Genomic DNA, 17,904 nt, shown 5'->3' on the forward strand with positions numbered 1-17,904 from the left:
GTGTGTGTGTGTGCATGCTACATTTTCTTGATCCATTTATCTGTCCCTATAAACTTAGGTAGTTATTACGGATATTGGGAATAATGCTGCAGTGACCATGGGAGTACAGTTATCTCTTTGGTATAATGATTTCTTTTCCTTTGGATATGTACCCAGAAATTGGTTTAGTAAATCATGATAGTTCTTTCTTTATCTTCTTGAGAAACTTGCATGCTGTTTTTCATAATGGCTCTATCAGTTTATAAGGAAAGGCTTTCTTTTCTCCAAAGCCTTGCCAGCACTTGTTATCACTTGCCTAATTTTGATAATAGCCATCCAAACATATGTGAAGTGATATCTCATCATGGATTTGATTTGCAGTTCCTGACAATTTGTTTAATGTACAAATTACTAACTTCTGTAAGATATAAGATGACTTACAAAAATTACACATTTAAAAATTAGAACTGTTTTATTTGGATGTTGTTTTGAGAGAGATGATAATTAAATGGATTATTCTTCAGTAAGATTTTGAAATAACAGAACAAAAAGGAAAAGAGAAAACCCCATGGCTCTTGGTGCTATAGCAATTTATATTCTGCTCAGGTTTGGAAAATAACATTTTAAAAGTCATGAATTTGAAAATTGATTGTATGGTATCTTAAAATATATTTCAAGTAGAAACACTGCTTCTTCCTAATAACTCATTTTTTTTTCTTTTAATGAAAATATTATGTTAGATTCCCCAAGGCTCTTCCTTTCTTAAACTAACCATTGGGATTCAATGGAAATTAGGTAAATTAGCAATGAAAAATATTTAACTGTATCAATCTAAATAAAAGCACCTAGAATGTCATCCAACTTAAAAATATTTCCCAAAAAGCTACTGGGGAAATTTATTATATGACATCTAGTTGAACTACATTCTTACATTTATTCATTGCACATTTTGTTAGAACCACTTGTATATTAAGAAAGTTTCTAATAAATGAATAAGGCTAATTAGAGCCATATGCAGAAAGCATAATTTTCTAATGGAAGCTTTCTATGGCTATGAGAGTCAAGAGGACATGATTTTATTAACATTAAATGTTTACAAACCTACTAATGGGAGAATGAGTTAGAATGTTTCAAGTGTCTAAATTGTTTCCCATTAGTAAGGTGGATGAAGACTAACTTTTTCAGACTTCCACAGTATCTCAAAGTATATTATTGCTTCAGTGACTTGAGCACTGAGGAAAATAAAGTGTAATCAGCACATTCTGTGCTAGGAAAAAGAAATCCGAAGTTTTATCTTCCTTTAGCACAGCATGAATTCACTGGAAGTACTTGGTTAAGAATTTATAAATTGTTGGATTTACCTCTAACTTGTTATATCCTCTAAAGACCAGTATGTGAGTCTTTTGAATTAATAGATTGCTGAGAAAATAGAATCTTTTATTTTAGCTATAAAGTGTGTTGTATTTTGTTTTCTTACCCTTCTATATCAATACACAAGATTTCATGACATCTTCTTCCCATCAATGAGGGGCATTTACTAGTCTAGGAAAGCCTCGCGTGGTAAGGGTTTTCTTCCTCCTACAAGGTTATCTAAGTATTTTGTAATCCGATGAATGAAATAGATGTTAGGGCAATATAAAACACAGGGATCACAATTTATCTGAAGCTGTGTTTTAAGTTTGTTGCTTACCTTTGATGCATTCTTTCTACCTAAAACATTTTCACTTGTTTCTAAAAGTATTTCCAATTTTACCTACTCTATAAGGAGGTAAAATGACAATTGAAGAAGAAATTAGGCAGTCTGAGAAATAGAATTTTTAAATTCTTTTCTTAATGTCCTTTTCTTTCCATCATTACTCATTTGGAAAAAAAATATGTTCAGTTTATAAAGTTTCCATTGGCTTCAAACCATGATTTTATAAGATAGAATTAGGCCAATTTTATTCATTCAGGAGACAGGAGATCCTGAAGTAGCAGTTGTGGTTCTTGTTCTTTTTCTCCATTTTATTTAGTTATAATTTCTTTTTTATCCATAATTTTGGTTTTGAAAGGCTTAAAGTGGAACTGTCACTTCTCACATTTAAGTATATAAAATCTCTCTTAATTTTCCAAAACGTACATACTCATTTAACAAAGAATACATTTCTTTAAAGACCAAAAGAGAGAGAGCACCATTTTGGCATGGAAGGTATGGGTATAGAAGTGCAGTCCTGGCAGTTGTTCTTGAATATAGACATTAGATGTTCTAACTAGAGCTAGAAAATGAAATGATAGTCAATCATTTCTCCCCCCAGATCCAGGCTGTAGGGTACATTTTATATCTGGACATTCTCTTCACAGTTCTATGTTTAGAAGGCAGCAAATGTATCTTAAGAAAGTTAGGAAGGTTCACAAATTACTAAGTAAAACACCATGAAATAGGAAAGACCTAATTTGACTTGTAGTGTACTCTTAGCCATATGGCCTTCAATCAATTATTCAACATTTGGGTGCTGCATTTTATTCATCAAATACTGATTAATCACTTTTCCCAATACTCTTATGGGTGCTGCAGACACATAATCATTGCCATGAATATATCTTTGCTTAGGAGACTTATATTCTAGTTGGAGCATACAGGCAATTCAAAAAGATGAAAAAAAAAACCGTGCAGTTTGGATATTAAGTAGAAGGGGGAAAAAGTACATATAGCATGGGGACAAGAACTGATAAAGGAGGATCAATATTTTAGATCATGTGGCCCAGAAAAGGCTCCTCTCAGAAGTGACTTCTGAGTGAATTAATCATGCAGATATCTAGTGGAAAAGCTTTCCAAAAAGAGGAAATACTTTATTAACAGTTTGGTAATGAGATTCTTACTGGCCTGTTCAAGGAAAAGTAAGAGGCCAGTGTGGCTGGTTTGTGGTGAACAAGCTCGAGGGTGGTAGTAGGAGATGAGAAGATGGAAGCAGAGCTACCTGGGGCTAGATTATGGGACATTTTATGGATCCTGGCAAACTAGTTAAGTATTCCATCATGTCATACTTTGACTTATATTTTTCTAGGACTGGCTCCTGGATTGAGGGTGGACTGAAGATAGGCAAGTCCAAACACAGGGATGGCAATTAGGAGATATTGCAATAATGGAGGAGCTATACAATGACTTGGATCAGGGTGGTGACGGTGGCTTTGGTGATAAGAAGTCATTGTCTGGATATAATTTGAAGGTACTTTAATCAAATCCTATTAAGATCAATTAAATGTGCAAAAATCCTATTGTGCCTGTGAGAGAATGAGAAGAATCATTCAGTTGCAGTCTATTCCCCTGGGGTGGGGGAAGAGCATATTATTTGCTCTTTGCCTGTGATACTGCTATGGAATACATATTGTAAGAATTAAATACATACAAGCTATTGCTATTTGGGACATTTGCACTAGCTAAAAATCAGACTTTTCCAAAGACTGAATGTGCAGGGTTATATCATTTTTAGGAGGTAGTACTTCCTTTTTGAATCTAGGAAAACTTGCAATAATGTCTTTATGTCCAAATAGCATTTCTTTCATTGGTATTTGTTAGGATTTTGATGGATAAGGATAATAACCTGTAGAGATCCAAGAAACTCTTCATAGTTCATCCATGGAAGCCATGTCATTGGGCCTCAGTCCAGTTTGTTGTGTGAGGAAAATTCCTTTTGATGTGTGGACCAATTCAGTTCTGATTTAGCATGCTCAATCTAGAAATCCCAGAAATGTGAGAGACGATGTATTTTAAAGAGTACTCCTCCTATAAATTTTAAGTGCATTTTGTAGCAAGTCTGAAGCATGATACTGTGGTTTTTATTGATTTTTATTTTTGTTTTTTAGAAGAAAGAATTCCCACATACACTCCTGAATCTTATTGGGGAAAAGTCACTAAATCTTAAATATGTATTCAAATTCATCCACAGTTAGAAATCCATTGAAAATTAATGAACAGGTGATTTTCTTTACACTGAAATGTGAAATGTTTGATGCCTCCTGAGTTTTTGTTTGATGTATAAAATATGATGAGGGAATCTACAAATGGTATAACAAAGCTAGAGTTTCAGAGACAGGCGGTAGTTAAACAACGGATGTTGGACAAACACAGATGAGCTGGGTTTTGTTACTGTGCACCTAGTAGAGGTAGGGTAGCTCTTCATGATTAGAAAAAAGCAAATCAGCTTCATCAGGAATACTGGTCAATTTCGCAGAAAGAATTTTGAAATTTAGTGTCCAGAAAATAGAAAAAAATAAAATGGAAGGTAAGATTGAAATGGATTAGCTACTAGGCAGGGAAGGAACTGAGCAGGAGCACCTGTTCTTCGGAAACACCCTCCTAACCTCTCCAACTTGATATATTTTCTTCCGTTGGATGTTCTCACAACAAATGTTTACTTATCATAGTTATAAATTTACATTTAGTTAGTTATTTGACTAATGGTGTTCCCTTTCAATTTACTATAAACTTATACATTTCTTCATGGCTGGTTTTTGTTCACCATTATGAACATGATGCATAAGCTCAGCATATGGAAAATATACAAATTCGATCAGTTGTTGAAGGAAATGAGGGAGAAAATGAAGGAAAATAGGTCATCAGAAAATCAAGATTTAGGCAAATTAATTTTAAATTACATGAAGACCATTTTAAGTCATAGCTGTAAATTTATGTGATCTCTATGATGAACGTATTTGGGAATGGATTTTTCTCATATTCCTTCACTTAAAAAAAAAAAAACTAACTGCATTGATTCTTCTCACTTTCCCATCTCTATTGAAAGAATTGTTCATCTTACTGTATTTTAGTGTTATGGATTATTTTGTCAATGACCTGTGAAAAGCAAATGACTCTATACTCAATTTTCTATACTTTAGTTTTTTTCTTTGAAACATCCCTTATATCTGAAATGATTTATTCCTTTCTTCAAATCTAAAGCCATCTTCTCTTCCTTCAAACTCCATGAATTTAACAAAATGATGTCTAAGCTTCCAGGAAGCTGTAACATTATCCAATTCTAAAAATTACTTCTTGATGGAGTTTGGAGTGAACCTGGTATCTATCTTTCTGCAGGTAAGTTTTGGGACATATGTTTTATCAGTTCTTCAAGATCTATATGGCATGTATCTCTCCATGAACAATCAAAATATAATGGCAATGGCATGTGAAGGGATATTGGTAAATATCCCCTGCAGATTATTAATATATGTCACTAATAATAATAATAGATTGAGCTGGTGAAATAGAAAAGTGCAAAGAGACAATTTGTGAGTCATCCTAAATTTTTCTAAGGCTTGAATATAGGTGTATATTCAGATGCAAAATAGATCACGTAAATAGTCAAAAATAAGACCCAGAATATCTCTTTGTTTTATCCACATATGCTTCTTAGTTAGGCTTTCTTGAACTCAAACTTGTGTATTGAGCAAAACAGGTTGTAAACATCCCTCACAATTTCTTTTTCTTACAATCACCTACTGTCCTAATATTCTCTTTATATTTTTCCATTCAAATCCAAAATTCAAAACAAAATAAAATACTTTAAATCTTTTTTTCTAAAAAGAAGTAGAAGACTGTATTACACAGTTTGTTGTATGAGCCACATGAATAAAAAAAGAAGAAAAGGAAAAAAAAATCTCTTCTATTGAAAGGCCCTTGATCATCAAGCTGAAGATAGGGATTGGAGTGGGTGTGGGCTTGAGGATTACACATGTGAAATCATACCCTAATTTTCCTTCTGAACAAGCTAACCTATAGGACAAATCTAAGTAGTTAAAGATAAATTACCAACTCATCTGAACGACTTATTTGGAAAAACCTGATTCCCTGAATCTCACACTATTCAATGAAAAATATTCATAGTGACCTTCTGGAATATAAGGGAAATTGACTCACTGAAGATAATTTCAGCTCTTCAACGAAATTAGCAGCTGTTGACAATTCCTTTGATATTTGCTTTTTAAGGAAGCCATGTTTATTGGCAATTTGAGGGCTAATAGCTACTATTAACAGAAAAAGCATTTTAATAACAACTCATGTTTTCTTTGATGCACTTTTGATCAATGTTATCTGGAGTTAAGATTTTCCAAGGGGATTTTATTTTCGTAAACTCTTGACATAAAGATCGTTTTTACAAAAAAAGAGAATTTTAAACAGAATTTTTTTTTAGTGTCCCATATAATTTGAAATTCTGCTTATTGGCCTAACAAGAATAAATATAGTAGTATAGCATGGAGCCTATTTGATACACATGGACTTATAAAAAATATAATATTCTATAAAGTTTTTCTAAATGAATATGTGCAATTATTTGAGCTTTCTGAAATATCGTGAGCTCTGTAAGAAACAGTAGGTGTTTACAGTGAAATTTGTAAATAATTTCAGTGCAATGACTGACTCCTTTCCAAAATGAAATCTCCTAGTTCTCAAATCATTTGGGGACAGGTCAGGATTATTAAAAAAAAAAAGAAACATAAAAGACCAAGCTAAGAAGGAATGACCCTGAGTTGGAGAAACTCAGTTGGTGCAATCCTATAATTTATGGGAGGGACCATTTTCTAGGAGATTCATAGCCAGGGTGTACCTAATGCCAGAATCAGGGAGAGGTAGCCTGTGGGTAGAAGAGGTTGGGGAGTGGGAGACAGATGAATAGAACCCTAGAAAGCTGATTGGATTTAAGAGAAAGCTCAAATAGCAGGAGGACCAACTATTGTCAAATGGAAATACTAAAAGAGAGGTTGGATGATACAGAATAAACTGTACACTGCTGTTAAAGCACATGTCTATACATCATGGGCCCTTGTCTTAGGCACAGTGGATACCAGGCTATGCCAGCCCTCCTGGGCAATGGCTACTAATGACATTTCCCATCATTACAAGGGCTGAGCATTGCTATAAATGAGAAACCAGTCTCAATGTCACCAGAAACAGGCTTATTCACCTCAGTATTGGGACTCTAACTAATTATTTTAGTACTGCTGGAACTGACATAGATTTTTGTGTCAAAAAGGTTCTAGTAAGCAGAATGTATTACTGAGACTGATTTTGTAATGTCTCCATAAATGCCTTGCAATATTTAGATAATAGCCTGTAGTTTTATTTAAAAAAAATATTTCCCTTAAATTAAATAAATTCTCTGAGGTAATTACTATCTGATTTCCATTTTTTATATTCTTATTTTTCTTTTTTAAACAAGATTTTTAGAATTTCTTCAATGCATTTTTTTTTTTTACCGATGCTTTCTAATAAGATTATCACAGCAAAAGCAAGTATGGTAATTTCTGTAAATAATCACTTAGCTATCATTTTATTGTAATGAAAAGACAAATATGAGCTTTGAAAAAATGTACTATAGCTTTTTTTCATTTCAAGGGGATGAATTGATTTTGTTTACAATTTCATTTTCCTTGAACTCTCCTTAGGTTAATCTTGCCAAATCAAGTAATCCTGTTCAGCATTCATTCTGTACATTTAGAATATGCTTGTTCAAATCAAAGCTCTCTTGAAAAATCAATGCTGCCTTTGTTGGTGAGCATTTATAAATTGAGATGTTTTCTATGTTTGAGAAGTTCTCCTTTCTTCCCCTTTCTTCTGAGCATTTTAATGTTTACAATAGTTTGCCAGAGGAAAGGATTGGATTTTTAGTTTTTACAGAATACCAAATAGAGAATCATCTATTGTTCTCCTTGGATACCTACAGTGTCTAAAGGGTTTTGAGCAGGAACTTCTTCCTCCACCTAAGTAGAGCTTTTCTAGTTGTTGGAAAATATTTTTTGGAGTTGATAAATCAAAATGTAATTATTTTCTAGCTTTTAATTGCTTCCCAAATCTGCTATGCTCATTCTACAAGAGTGTTAACCCACTGAAGCATAGTTAATTGTGGGCTTATAGATTCAGTGACGTTTGGATGTTTCATGTGGAAGCATGAATACTCAGTACCACTCAAATGACCTCCTTCTGTTTGCCTTATAAGTGTCTCTGTGACACTGTAGGACATTTTGCCTCTGTGCAAAGGAGGTACACAGCTGTTAATTGACAAAGTAAATAATCTTCTGATTACAGTAGTTAAAGCCTGTTCTCTAATGGATTTTACTTGTCACTTTTAATTCTTTTTAATCTGTGTCTGTATTTCATTAGAATGGCTTTACCATTCGGATTGCTTTCCTGTTGGTTATTTTGATAAATCTAAGGGGTTACATTCAAAGTATGGCAATCCCTCAAAAACATAGTAGAATGATATTTAGATTCTTCAGGGACTTTTTACACTTGATTGCTTTTCCTATGCAAGTTTCCACCTTTACTCTTTACATTTTTGCAAATCAAATATTTTGCATTTGCTACATGCCCCGAGCAAGGTTCTGCTTTAATCTCCCATGACTTAATCTACTGACTAAATATGAGATGGTGAGGCAGTGAGGAGAGAGTCTGTTATCATTTCCTGTTCTGCTTGCCTGCTGTGATTTTTTTTTTTAATTTACAAGCAATAGACTTTCACTGCGCAGTTTCCTAAGAGATGATTTAAGCAGTGACAAAAATATTTGTAAGCCTTTTTAGGTCTAGTGATAGCTTGAAAGTGAATTTGTAAAAAAGATTTATTATGCATTTCATAATGCAAAAAGGTAATGTTCAGCCATTATTTATTCTGTAAGAGAGTGTTTTTAGTTATTGCATATGATCCCCTCTATATGAAAATGACAATTCATATACAAATATATATCTTGACATCATATCTCATTTCTCTATAGTCTGCATAGTTACCTAAAAGCTCTTTTATAAGGTATACTGTAATTAGTAAGTTATGCCAACCTAGGTGTCTAGTTGATGGGAAAATTAATTAATGTAAGAGTTCAAAGATAAGAAACTTTAAAAAAAATTGGTAGTAGATGGAAATCATATAGGGTATATGAACATTTTTAAACTTAATAAATTAAGATAAAAAATATCCTTAATTGCAAGTACAATTGACTCATTTAACTATCATATCTGGCAAAGTTTATATGATGTTGAACCAAGCAGCAGATGGTGAAATTATAGGATGCAACATTTCACGGATGCTTTTTCAAAGTTTGCTAAAGTGAGATCTAGTGCCTGGCTTTTCTTTCAAGTTAATTCTGCCTGGAAGCTTGTATGTAAGTAATTTGTCAATATAGTTATAATGGAAATCTGTCTCTGTATAAAATGGAATCCATGCCAAATTATTCTTTTTAGTGTTCACAGCATAGATGCTCAAAAATGAAGGGAAGCACAATTTTCAAAGAACTCAGTGTGTTTATTGATTTTTAGAATGCATCAAGGAAGTGGCAAGACAAAATTGATGTATGCTCAGAGGTTTAAATAGATTTCATTTTTGGTAATATAGCCAAGGGATTTAAAGTATAAGTGGGAGAATGGATAAGACAAACAGTAATCATTTTTGATTTGTTATTTGCCTTTATTTAAATTGCAGGTTGTACCAAAATGATATAGTATCATCTCAATTATTGGATGTTTTCTAATTATAAAAGAGTCCACATTTTAAGTAGTAAATGTGACCATTAAGTTTGAAAATTCTAGAAGTCACCTCAAATCCTTTAAGTAACTAGGTAGGGAAGAGACAAAGATCAACATTAATTACAAACAAAATCCCATATCAAGGTAAAGTGAATAAATATTAAAATTAATTACATATATAGCATGGTTGCTCACTTAAATAGTGTTGATATATATTTAAATGTTTTTTTATTCATAGATTTCAATGCAAATCATATATTTGACTCTACCTTTTAATGTCTGCTGATCTTTAAATGTTAAAATAAATAACTATAATTTTTTAAATGATTTTTATATTTTTCCATTATAGCTGGTTTACAGTGTTCTGTCAGCTTTCTTCTGTACAACATGGTGACCCAATACACATATACATTCTTTTTCTCACATTATCATGCTCCATCATAAGTAACTAGATATAGATCGCAGTGCTATACACCACGATGTCATTTCTTATCCATTCCAAAGGCAATAGTTTGCATCTATTAACACCTGATTCCCAGTCCATTCCACTCCCTCCCCTTCCCCCTTGGCAACCACAAGTCTATTCTCCAAGTCCATGAGTTTCTTTTCTGTGGAAAGTTTCATTCATTTGTGCTGTATATTAGATTCCCTATATAAGTAATATCCTATGGTATTTGTCTTTCTCTTTCTGACTTACTTCACTCAGGATGAGAGTCTCTAGTTCCATTCATGTTGCTGCAAATGGCATTATTTTGTTCTTTTTTATGGCTGAATAGTATTCCATTGTGTATAGATACCACATCTTCTTAATCTATTCATCTGTCAATGGACATTTGGGTTGTTTCCATGTCTTGGCTATTGTGAATAGTGCTGCAATGAACATGCGGGTGCATGTATCTTTTTCAAGGAAAGTCTGTCTGGATATATGCCCATATTTAGTTTTCTGAGGTACATCCATACCATTTTCCACAGTGGTTTTACCAGCTTATATTCCCACCAACAGTGTAGGAGGGTACCATTTTCTCCACACCTTCTCCAGCATTTGTTATTTGTGGACTTATAAATGATGGCCATTCTGACTTGTGTAAGGGTGGTACCTCATAGTAGTTTTGATTTGCATTTCTCTAATAATCAGGGATGTTGAACATTTTTTCATGTGAAGTTGCATTTACTCTCAGTGTTCATTTATGTTTGTTCTCCTATGTAACATAGAAAATTCTACAGTTAGTTCCACTTTCCATTTTTTCTTTTTTCCCAAATCTTTTATTGTTTTCTTCTTCTTACCCACTACAAAAAAATATATGAGTCTGCTGGGCAGACTCCTCTCCTCTTGGCCAAACCTAAATAAAGAGATTGTAGAGGAGATGGCCACGTTCAACTAGAAAGTCTTTCGCAATAAAGATCTCAGGACAAACATGGTTATGGTTTATATGGCACTTACATTGTGTCAGGCCCTTTTCCAAATGTTTTTATATTGTAACTTAATTACTACCACACCTCTTCAAGATGGGAATATTTGATATTATAGACAAGAAGATAGGTTTTCCCTGGAATCACACAGTTTCTCAGAAGTAGAGAGCACCAGCCTTCCAACTCACTTAGGATGTCTTGAGCTTCTGCATTCCCATCTACGTTCCATGGCTTATGTGTTTTATGGATTAGTAATTATTAATGTGAAAGCATGAGAAATAAGGTTAAACAGGGAAATATCTGAAAACTAGATCAATCAGATAAATATTGAAAAGGAAATGACAAGTAAATAAGTCCCCATCCACGAAAACCTGAAAAATACAAAGTGGCAACAGGAGACAGTAATGGATATTGAATTATTAAAATGTCTAGAATATATGGAAGGTACTTAAAATCCATTACAAGATATTTCTTATCTATGGCGTGTTCTTGCTTGCTTTTAAAAATGACTTGTAGTTGATTCTTGAATAGAACAAGGAGGTGTGTTGTCAGACCCCTGAGTAAAGCCCTACATAACATGGACACGATTCAGTTTATACTTCACTCTTGGTCCTTGCGCTTGCCTTACTTTCTAGCCAGAATGGTCTTGGTAATACTTGTACCACTCCTGCATCCTGGAGATGGGTTGGTTTTTAGTGTTGCTTTCAAGGTTTGGAGAAAACCCTGTAGTGGCCCATGCTGCCAATTTGTGGACTTCCTTATTGCCTTGGACCAGCTCCACCCAACCTCAACACACTGGGAGTTAGGACCCTGTGGAGGCAAACTTGAACAATGGATGATGGGAATTAGCATCTATTTTTTCTTTTCTTCTCCCTAGCTAGACTTGTCAAAGATGCAGTAACTACAAAATGCCCCTCTGTAGATGTCTGTTGAGACCGAGCCATCAACCCCTTACAGAGCTATGGCCAGCTCAGCCATGCTCTCCTTCTTCGTACTCAGTGTGCCTCCTCCTCTGCCTCACACCCCTTGATTCTCACTCCTCCTTCCCTGTGCTCCTGGATAAAATGCTATCACATATGCTTTTGCCCCAGTCTTTTTCTAGGGAATCTAAAGAACACGAAAGCATAGTATTATAGTTAAATTCACTTTGATTCATATGAAGATTATGTGTAATGGCCTTCAAGAATTTTTCTTAACTGATTTTTTATTGGTATTTTATGTAATGAACTGTTTTTCTCAGCTCAGGGCTAATTCTCAAACAAGGAATTCAACAATGTTAAAATTACTATTCTAAATTCTACCTTAAACAGGATGGTGATTTTAACATTGCCAAATTCCTTGTTCAAAACTTAACACTGGAGTTCCTGTTGTCGCTCAGTGGGTTAAGAACCTGACTAGTATCCATGAGGATGCAGGTTCTATCCCTGACCTTGCTCAGTGGGTTAAAGGATCTGGCATTGCCACAATCTGTGACTTAGGTCATAAATGTGGCTCAGATTGGTGTTGCTATGGCTGTGGAATAGGCCAGCATCTGTGGTTCGGATTTGACCCCTAATCTGGGATCCTGCATATGCCACAAGGGTGGCCCTAAAAACATCAAAAAAATAAAAAGTTTAGCACGGACCTGAGAAATACGGTTTACTAAATTATGAGGTTGGGATTAGCATATGCACACTGCTGTATGTAAAATAGATAACCAACGAGGGCCTACCATATAGCACAGGGAACTATACTCAATATTTTGTAGTAATTTGTCAGGGAAAGGAATCTGAAAAAAATATACTGTGTGTGTGTGTATACAGTAAATCAACTATAGTTCAACTGAAAATCTTTTAAAAACCAGCAAAACAAACAAATAACGAACCTCTTGATATAAATGGACAGAATGTTTTATTGTGTTGTGTTAGTTGCCTAAAATGGTGCTGTGCTTAGATATAGATCACTGTGTCTTGGGAAACATTTTCCCGTTTCTCTGGATAGGTATACATAGCGTCACACACCTAAGTATATAGTGTTTTTATTGTATTTTGCTATGTCAGAAAATAATATCTGAAAAGTTTCCAAATAACTCCCTTTGTAAAGAAAAAGTGAGTGTGCTTCATTTTTTATTTATTTATTTTTTGTCTTTATTTAGGGCCACACCTGTGGCATGTGGAAGTTCCCAGGCTAGGACTTGAGTCAGAGCTACAGATGCTGGCCTACACCACAGCCACAGCAACACAGGATCTGAGTTGTGTCCACAACCTATAACACAGTTCATGGCAATATCAGATCCCTGACCCACTGAGTGAGGCCAGGGATCAAACCCACGTCCTCATGGATACTAGTCAGGTTTGCCACTGCTGAGCCATGATGGGAACTCCCAAGAGTGTTTTAAATCAACTATTTTTATTTTAAAATGCTTAATAAGAGGTAGGAAAAAAATTATTGTACGTAGACACACACTACACACACATACACACACACCTATACACACATCCAAGCACAGTCACTTATCACAAAAGCAGAAACACCTTCAAAGAAAACATCTAAATATGTTGGAGTATAAATATTCAAATAACATTAAAATGAAATTAAATTCATTCTCAGGTCACTGTAATTTTAATTTGCTGCTATGTACTTGCAAATGTGCAGGTGGCAAGTGCATACTCAAAATGCAGATGTTGTATTTTCTCCTAACTTTACTCTCTAAAGACATTTCATGTACAGATTGCAATGGAAAATTATACTGAATAATCCTCAGCTAGACATGATTTACTTAGAATGGATTCTAGGCTATGCTATCTCAAATATATGAGGGCAAACCTTCCAGAGGTCTGTATACTTGAATTATTTAGAAAAAAATTACAAAGCCTGAGTTCTTTCTCAGATTTTAAAAGTAGTTGTTAAATTTAGACAGAGTAAAACAAGCATATCTGGTCATTACAACTGTGAAACCCAAAAAGAAATTAAACACAAAGAATATTTTGAGATTTAAACATCTAGTGGGCAACTGGGCTTTCTCTTATTATTATTATTAATTATTAATAGATGAGTAATTACATTCATGCCTCATGTACTAAACTTTACGCATCAAAATTGCAGCATTTAAGTAGGAAGAGAGTAAAAGGACCACATGAACAGATTTTCTGTCTGTTTTGTTCACTGTTACGTCTTCACCTCATAGAAGTCTTCCTGGCACATTGTAATACTATGGTCCAAATAAATATGAAAATTAAAAATATTAGAAAAAATGTAAGAGGAGATGAAAAGAGAATTACAGATACTCAGGATATGTTTTCAGGATGTGATTACTTTGTTTCTCTTTATCTCTTAAATGAATAGCGCAAATGTTTAGCACACAGGAAAGCAAGATTATCAAAAAAAGTTGATAAAGTAAATGTAGACAAATCATTGTATATGGGTGTAATATTAGTTTCTTGACTACTTCTGGTTATTCAGTTGCCTCAAGATGATTATTAGATTGTTAAGGTGGGAAAAATAGAAAATTCAGTATTATTGTCTACTTCATCAAGAAGAGAATTAATTGTCTGATAGTTTGGGTACTTTGGGCTGTCTGGTTCCCTGTAGTACAAGTACCCTCAGTAATACAAACCCCCACAGTACAAAGGTTTTTCTATACCAGGTGTACCCTTCAAAAACTTCAGAGATACTATTTTGATCTTTAAGAATTTTGTGACTTATTTTGGTAGACTGAATACTAATACGTGTATACACATAGACACACACACAGAAATGTGCACTTATACACACAGAGTGTAAAGGCACTGAAAATATATACAAAGCAATTAATAAGCATAGATTGACTATTAACACAGACAAAGCCATATGCAAGTGTGCTAAGGGATCCCATATGTAATTCAAAATAAAGGGCAGCAAGTAACACATTTTGAGGAAAGTGCGGATTTTCATTAGCTCTTTCACATTAACTTCTTAGGAATTCCATCTCATATTTTTTGGAATAATTTGATGATAATTTTTATCATTAGATTCTATAAGAGATTGGCTTTAGCGATTTGAAGCAAGACTAACATTTCATGGGTTTAAGGATGTCCATCACCTTAGGCAATGCCAGCTAGGAAAAAAAAAGTGATTAAAGGTCTTGCAAATTAGCTAACTTAGATGTAAATTAGATGTAAATCACACATCATTTTAAAGTGAGACAAACAATTTTCTTTCAAACATGGTAAGACCTTGCTAAAACAGCAACAGAAACAACCGGGTAGTAATAGGTGTCAACTTTACTGCACAAGCAAATGGTTTATTCTTTTATAGCATTCTTTTACCAGTTTGCCTCAGTTTGGGGTTGTGAGTATTCTCAGAGTGAGTACTGGGGTTTAAACAAGTTTTCTAAGTAAAAATAGGGCACAGCAAACCAAAATATGTACAGAAGAAAATGAAAAAAAAAATATGGTACAGTCTTGGTAATAATCAAAAGAGAATAAATAAGCATTTGATTCCTGGGAAATTTGAATTTGTTTTACCAAGAGCAACAATACGTAGCAGTCATGGGCTGCTTTTTATCTTCTCACCTTTCCTATATGGCTGCTTCTCCTTTTCACTTAAACCATCTTCCAGGATCCTGTGCCCTCCTGGTATACTCCAGCTTCCCACCCGGGATTTCAGTAAATGAGTGAAACCATGAGTTCCAGTCATTTTTTCTTTCCTTTTCCCCATCAACATATGCCCCTTCAGAGTCTTATGCTCCAAGAAAGGGAAGTCTTTTGTTAAGAGTATGTGGAGTTCTTAGGGACAAAAATTTTTCTATTCTTCCTATGTATTCATCTCTATAAACTTATGCTACTTATTTTATACTTTGGGCTACATTCCAATACATAGTTTATTTTGCTGTTCAAATTGTTCCAGCTTTGGCTCTTGGGAGCTCTTTCAATTGACTTTGTGGCCTCTTTACATGTTTCCATCATTGTCATCATTATTATTATTTTAGAACTCCCTCCCTTGCTTGCAATACAAGATATGTCAGCTCATCTTATATATTGCCAAGGATTCCTGGTCTCTTTTATGGGAGAATGATATTTGAAACCAAGATATGAGTCTTAGGTATACTCATTGCTACCAATGTGTCATTGCTTCTAGGCCATTTCAGCTGAAACAGCAAAGGAATAGGTATGTGTATACTAACACATGCAGGTACATATATCTATAAGTCTTTCTATATGTAACCAGAGATAGCTATATTTGCTTGAAAATGAGTTCATTCTGTTCTCTCCAACTTTAACCCATTACCACATGGATCATTCTAGCCTTCTCCTTTCACTTGTCTGTGACCTCCCATTCCAACTGTGAGAAAACTGCTTCTAACCCAGGTTTTTAATTTTCCAATTCTAGTGTACATGAAAAGTGGTTTCAGTAATGATATCCCTACCTCTGTGGGTAAGAACATCATCAACTCAAGTACAGTGTAGTTCCTTCTGCCTTTAGTCTTGAAGACTCCTCTCGTTTCCAAAGTTAGGGCAGCATATTTTCTCCCTACTAACATGAGATTGTTTTATAATTTGTAATATAGTGAGATTCTTTTGTAACATTCTATACTCCATTTGAGGAATCCCTCACCCCTCTAAGTTATTTTTTTTAAGTTTGTATACTGTTTGTGCTTTAAATGTCTGTGAGTATTAAGAATATAACTTCAGGAGTTCCTGCTGTGGCTCAGCAGTATCAATCCCAATTAGTATCCATGAGGATGTGGGTTTGATACCCAGCCCCACTCAGTGGGTTAAGGATCCAGCACTGCTGTGGATGTGGCATAGACCAGCAGCTACAGCTCCGATTCAACTCCTGGCCTGGGAAATTCCATATACTACAGGTGTGGCCCTAAAAAAAAAAAAAAGAAAAAAGAAAAAAAAAAAAAAGAAGAATATAACCTCATGTATTGACTATGTGTATTGACCAGTGTCAGATAGAATAGTTGCACTGCCCTATGAATTCCCTGTGTGTCTTCATATTGCCCTGTTTGTAAGGCTGTCTTGGGGACTTGTATTTTAAATTTGATGCTATCATTGGCCAAGAACATGCTCTTTCTTGGGAGGTAGATAATGTAACCTCTACAGTTGTATCTATAGGAGTAGCATGTGTCTGAAGGAGCTGCTGTGTTGTTTGCTGGCTTCCTGAGGAGGATGTTCCTTGGGGGGCATAGAAAGGCCCATACTGCCCAAGGCTGGTTTGTCAGTAGTTCGGGTTAGGACCTGGTCTCTCAACAAAAATGACATCCATTTGTCTGGAAGTGTGTTAATCTTAGTGAAACCACTCAAAATTTTGAGGGTCATCTTTTCATTACTGGTTTGTTACCAACCCCAGTTCACAAGGCTCAGAAGCCCACCATGTAAGTGACTTAATTTTTACTAATTGATTCCATAAATATATTGGCAAACTTAATTCAAGGACATTACAAGCATTCTGTGGTTCTGTCAAATGTTTTTGGAAGATCAAAAAAAAAAAAAAGGGAAAGAAAACAAGGTTCACATTCATTGAGAGCTATCGGAATGCAGGTATCATTCTGAGGCCTTCAGATCACATATTGAAAACTTCTGAGAATCTCAACTAATGAAGATTTTACTCTGTTGAACCAACCTCATGGTGCCTATATAAATTGTTAGATTGCCATATGCCCTTCTTTTCTTCCCAAGCTCTACTTTGACTTCCTTTGTTTTCACATGTTTATTTTGCCACTTTTCAAATATGTATATGTTGACATTGGCAAAATGGCTGAAAAAATGTCCCTCACAAGTATCTCCCCTCAACAACAATAATTTGGTGTCCATCACAGACAAACATGCCTTTGTGGGGGCTTTGAGATCCAGGTAGGAGATTGTGAAACCATTATGCAGTTCAGGGTCAAAGAGAGCTGTGTTGAGAAGGCAGACTCTACCTAGGCTGACTCACCAACCATGATGGACACAGAAGTAGAACATGGTTTGGTACCCCCTGAGAAAGCAGTTACATCCACATCTGACTTAGGTCTGTCACCAGCATCATAGGCTAAGGAACCCAAGATGACCATACAGGTTATA

The 17,904-nt window shown here is 34.7% G+C and overlaps 1 protein-coding gene across 3 annotated transcripts in view; it reads left to right on the plus strand.

The window, feature by feature from the left end:
• The window catches only part of ZNF804B (zinc finger protein 804B), a 506,235-nt gene that overhangs the window by 283,671 nt on the left and 204,660 nt on the right, over window positions 1-17,904 (plus strand). Inside the window, exon 1 of one of the 3 annotated variants that reach the window (XM_084976953.1) lies at window positions 3,027-3,185. The exons of the other annotated variants lie outside the window; for them this stretch is intronic. Within the exon in view, the coding sequence (XP_084833079.1) occupies window positions 3,102-3,185 (84 nt within the window). The 5' untranslated portion in view covers window positions 3,027-3,101. Of the gene's footprint in view, window positions 1-3,026; window positions 3,186-17,904 lie in introns of those variants that run through there. 3 annotated transcript variants of the gene reach the window in all.

The sequence above is a fragment of the Sus scrofa genome, chromosome 9 (genome assembly GCF_054392235.1).
Source record: "Sus scrofa isolate SSC_HxYL_T2T_F1_AM1 chromosome 9, Sscrofa_HxYL_maternal_Yorkshire_Landrace_v2.0, whole genome shotgun sequence".
In the NCBI taxonomy this organism is placed as follows: domain Eukaryota; kingdom Metazoa; phylum Chordata; class Mammalia; order Artiodactyla; family Suidae; genus Sus; species Sus scrofa.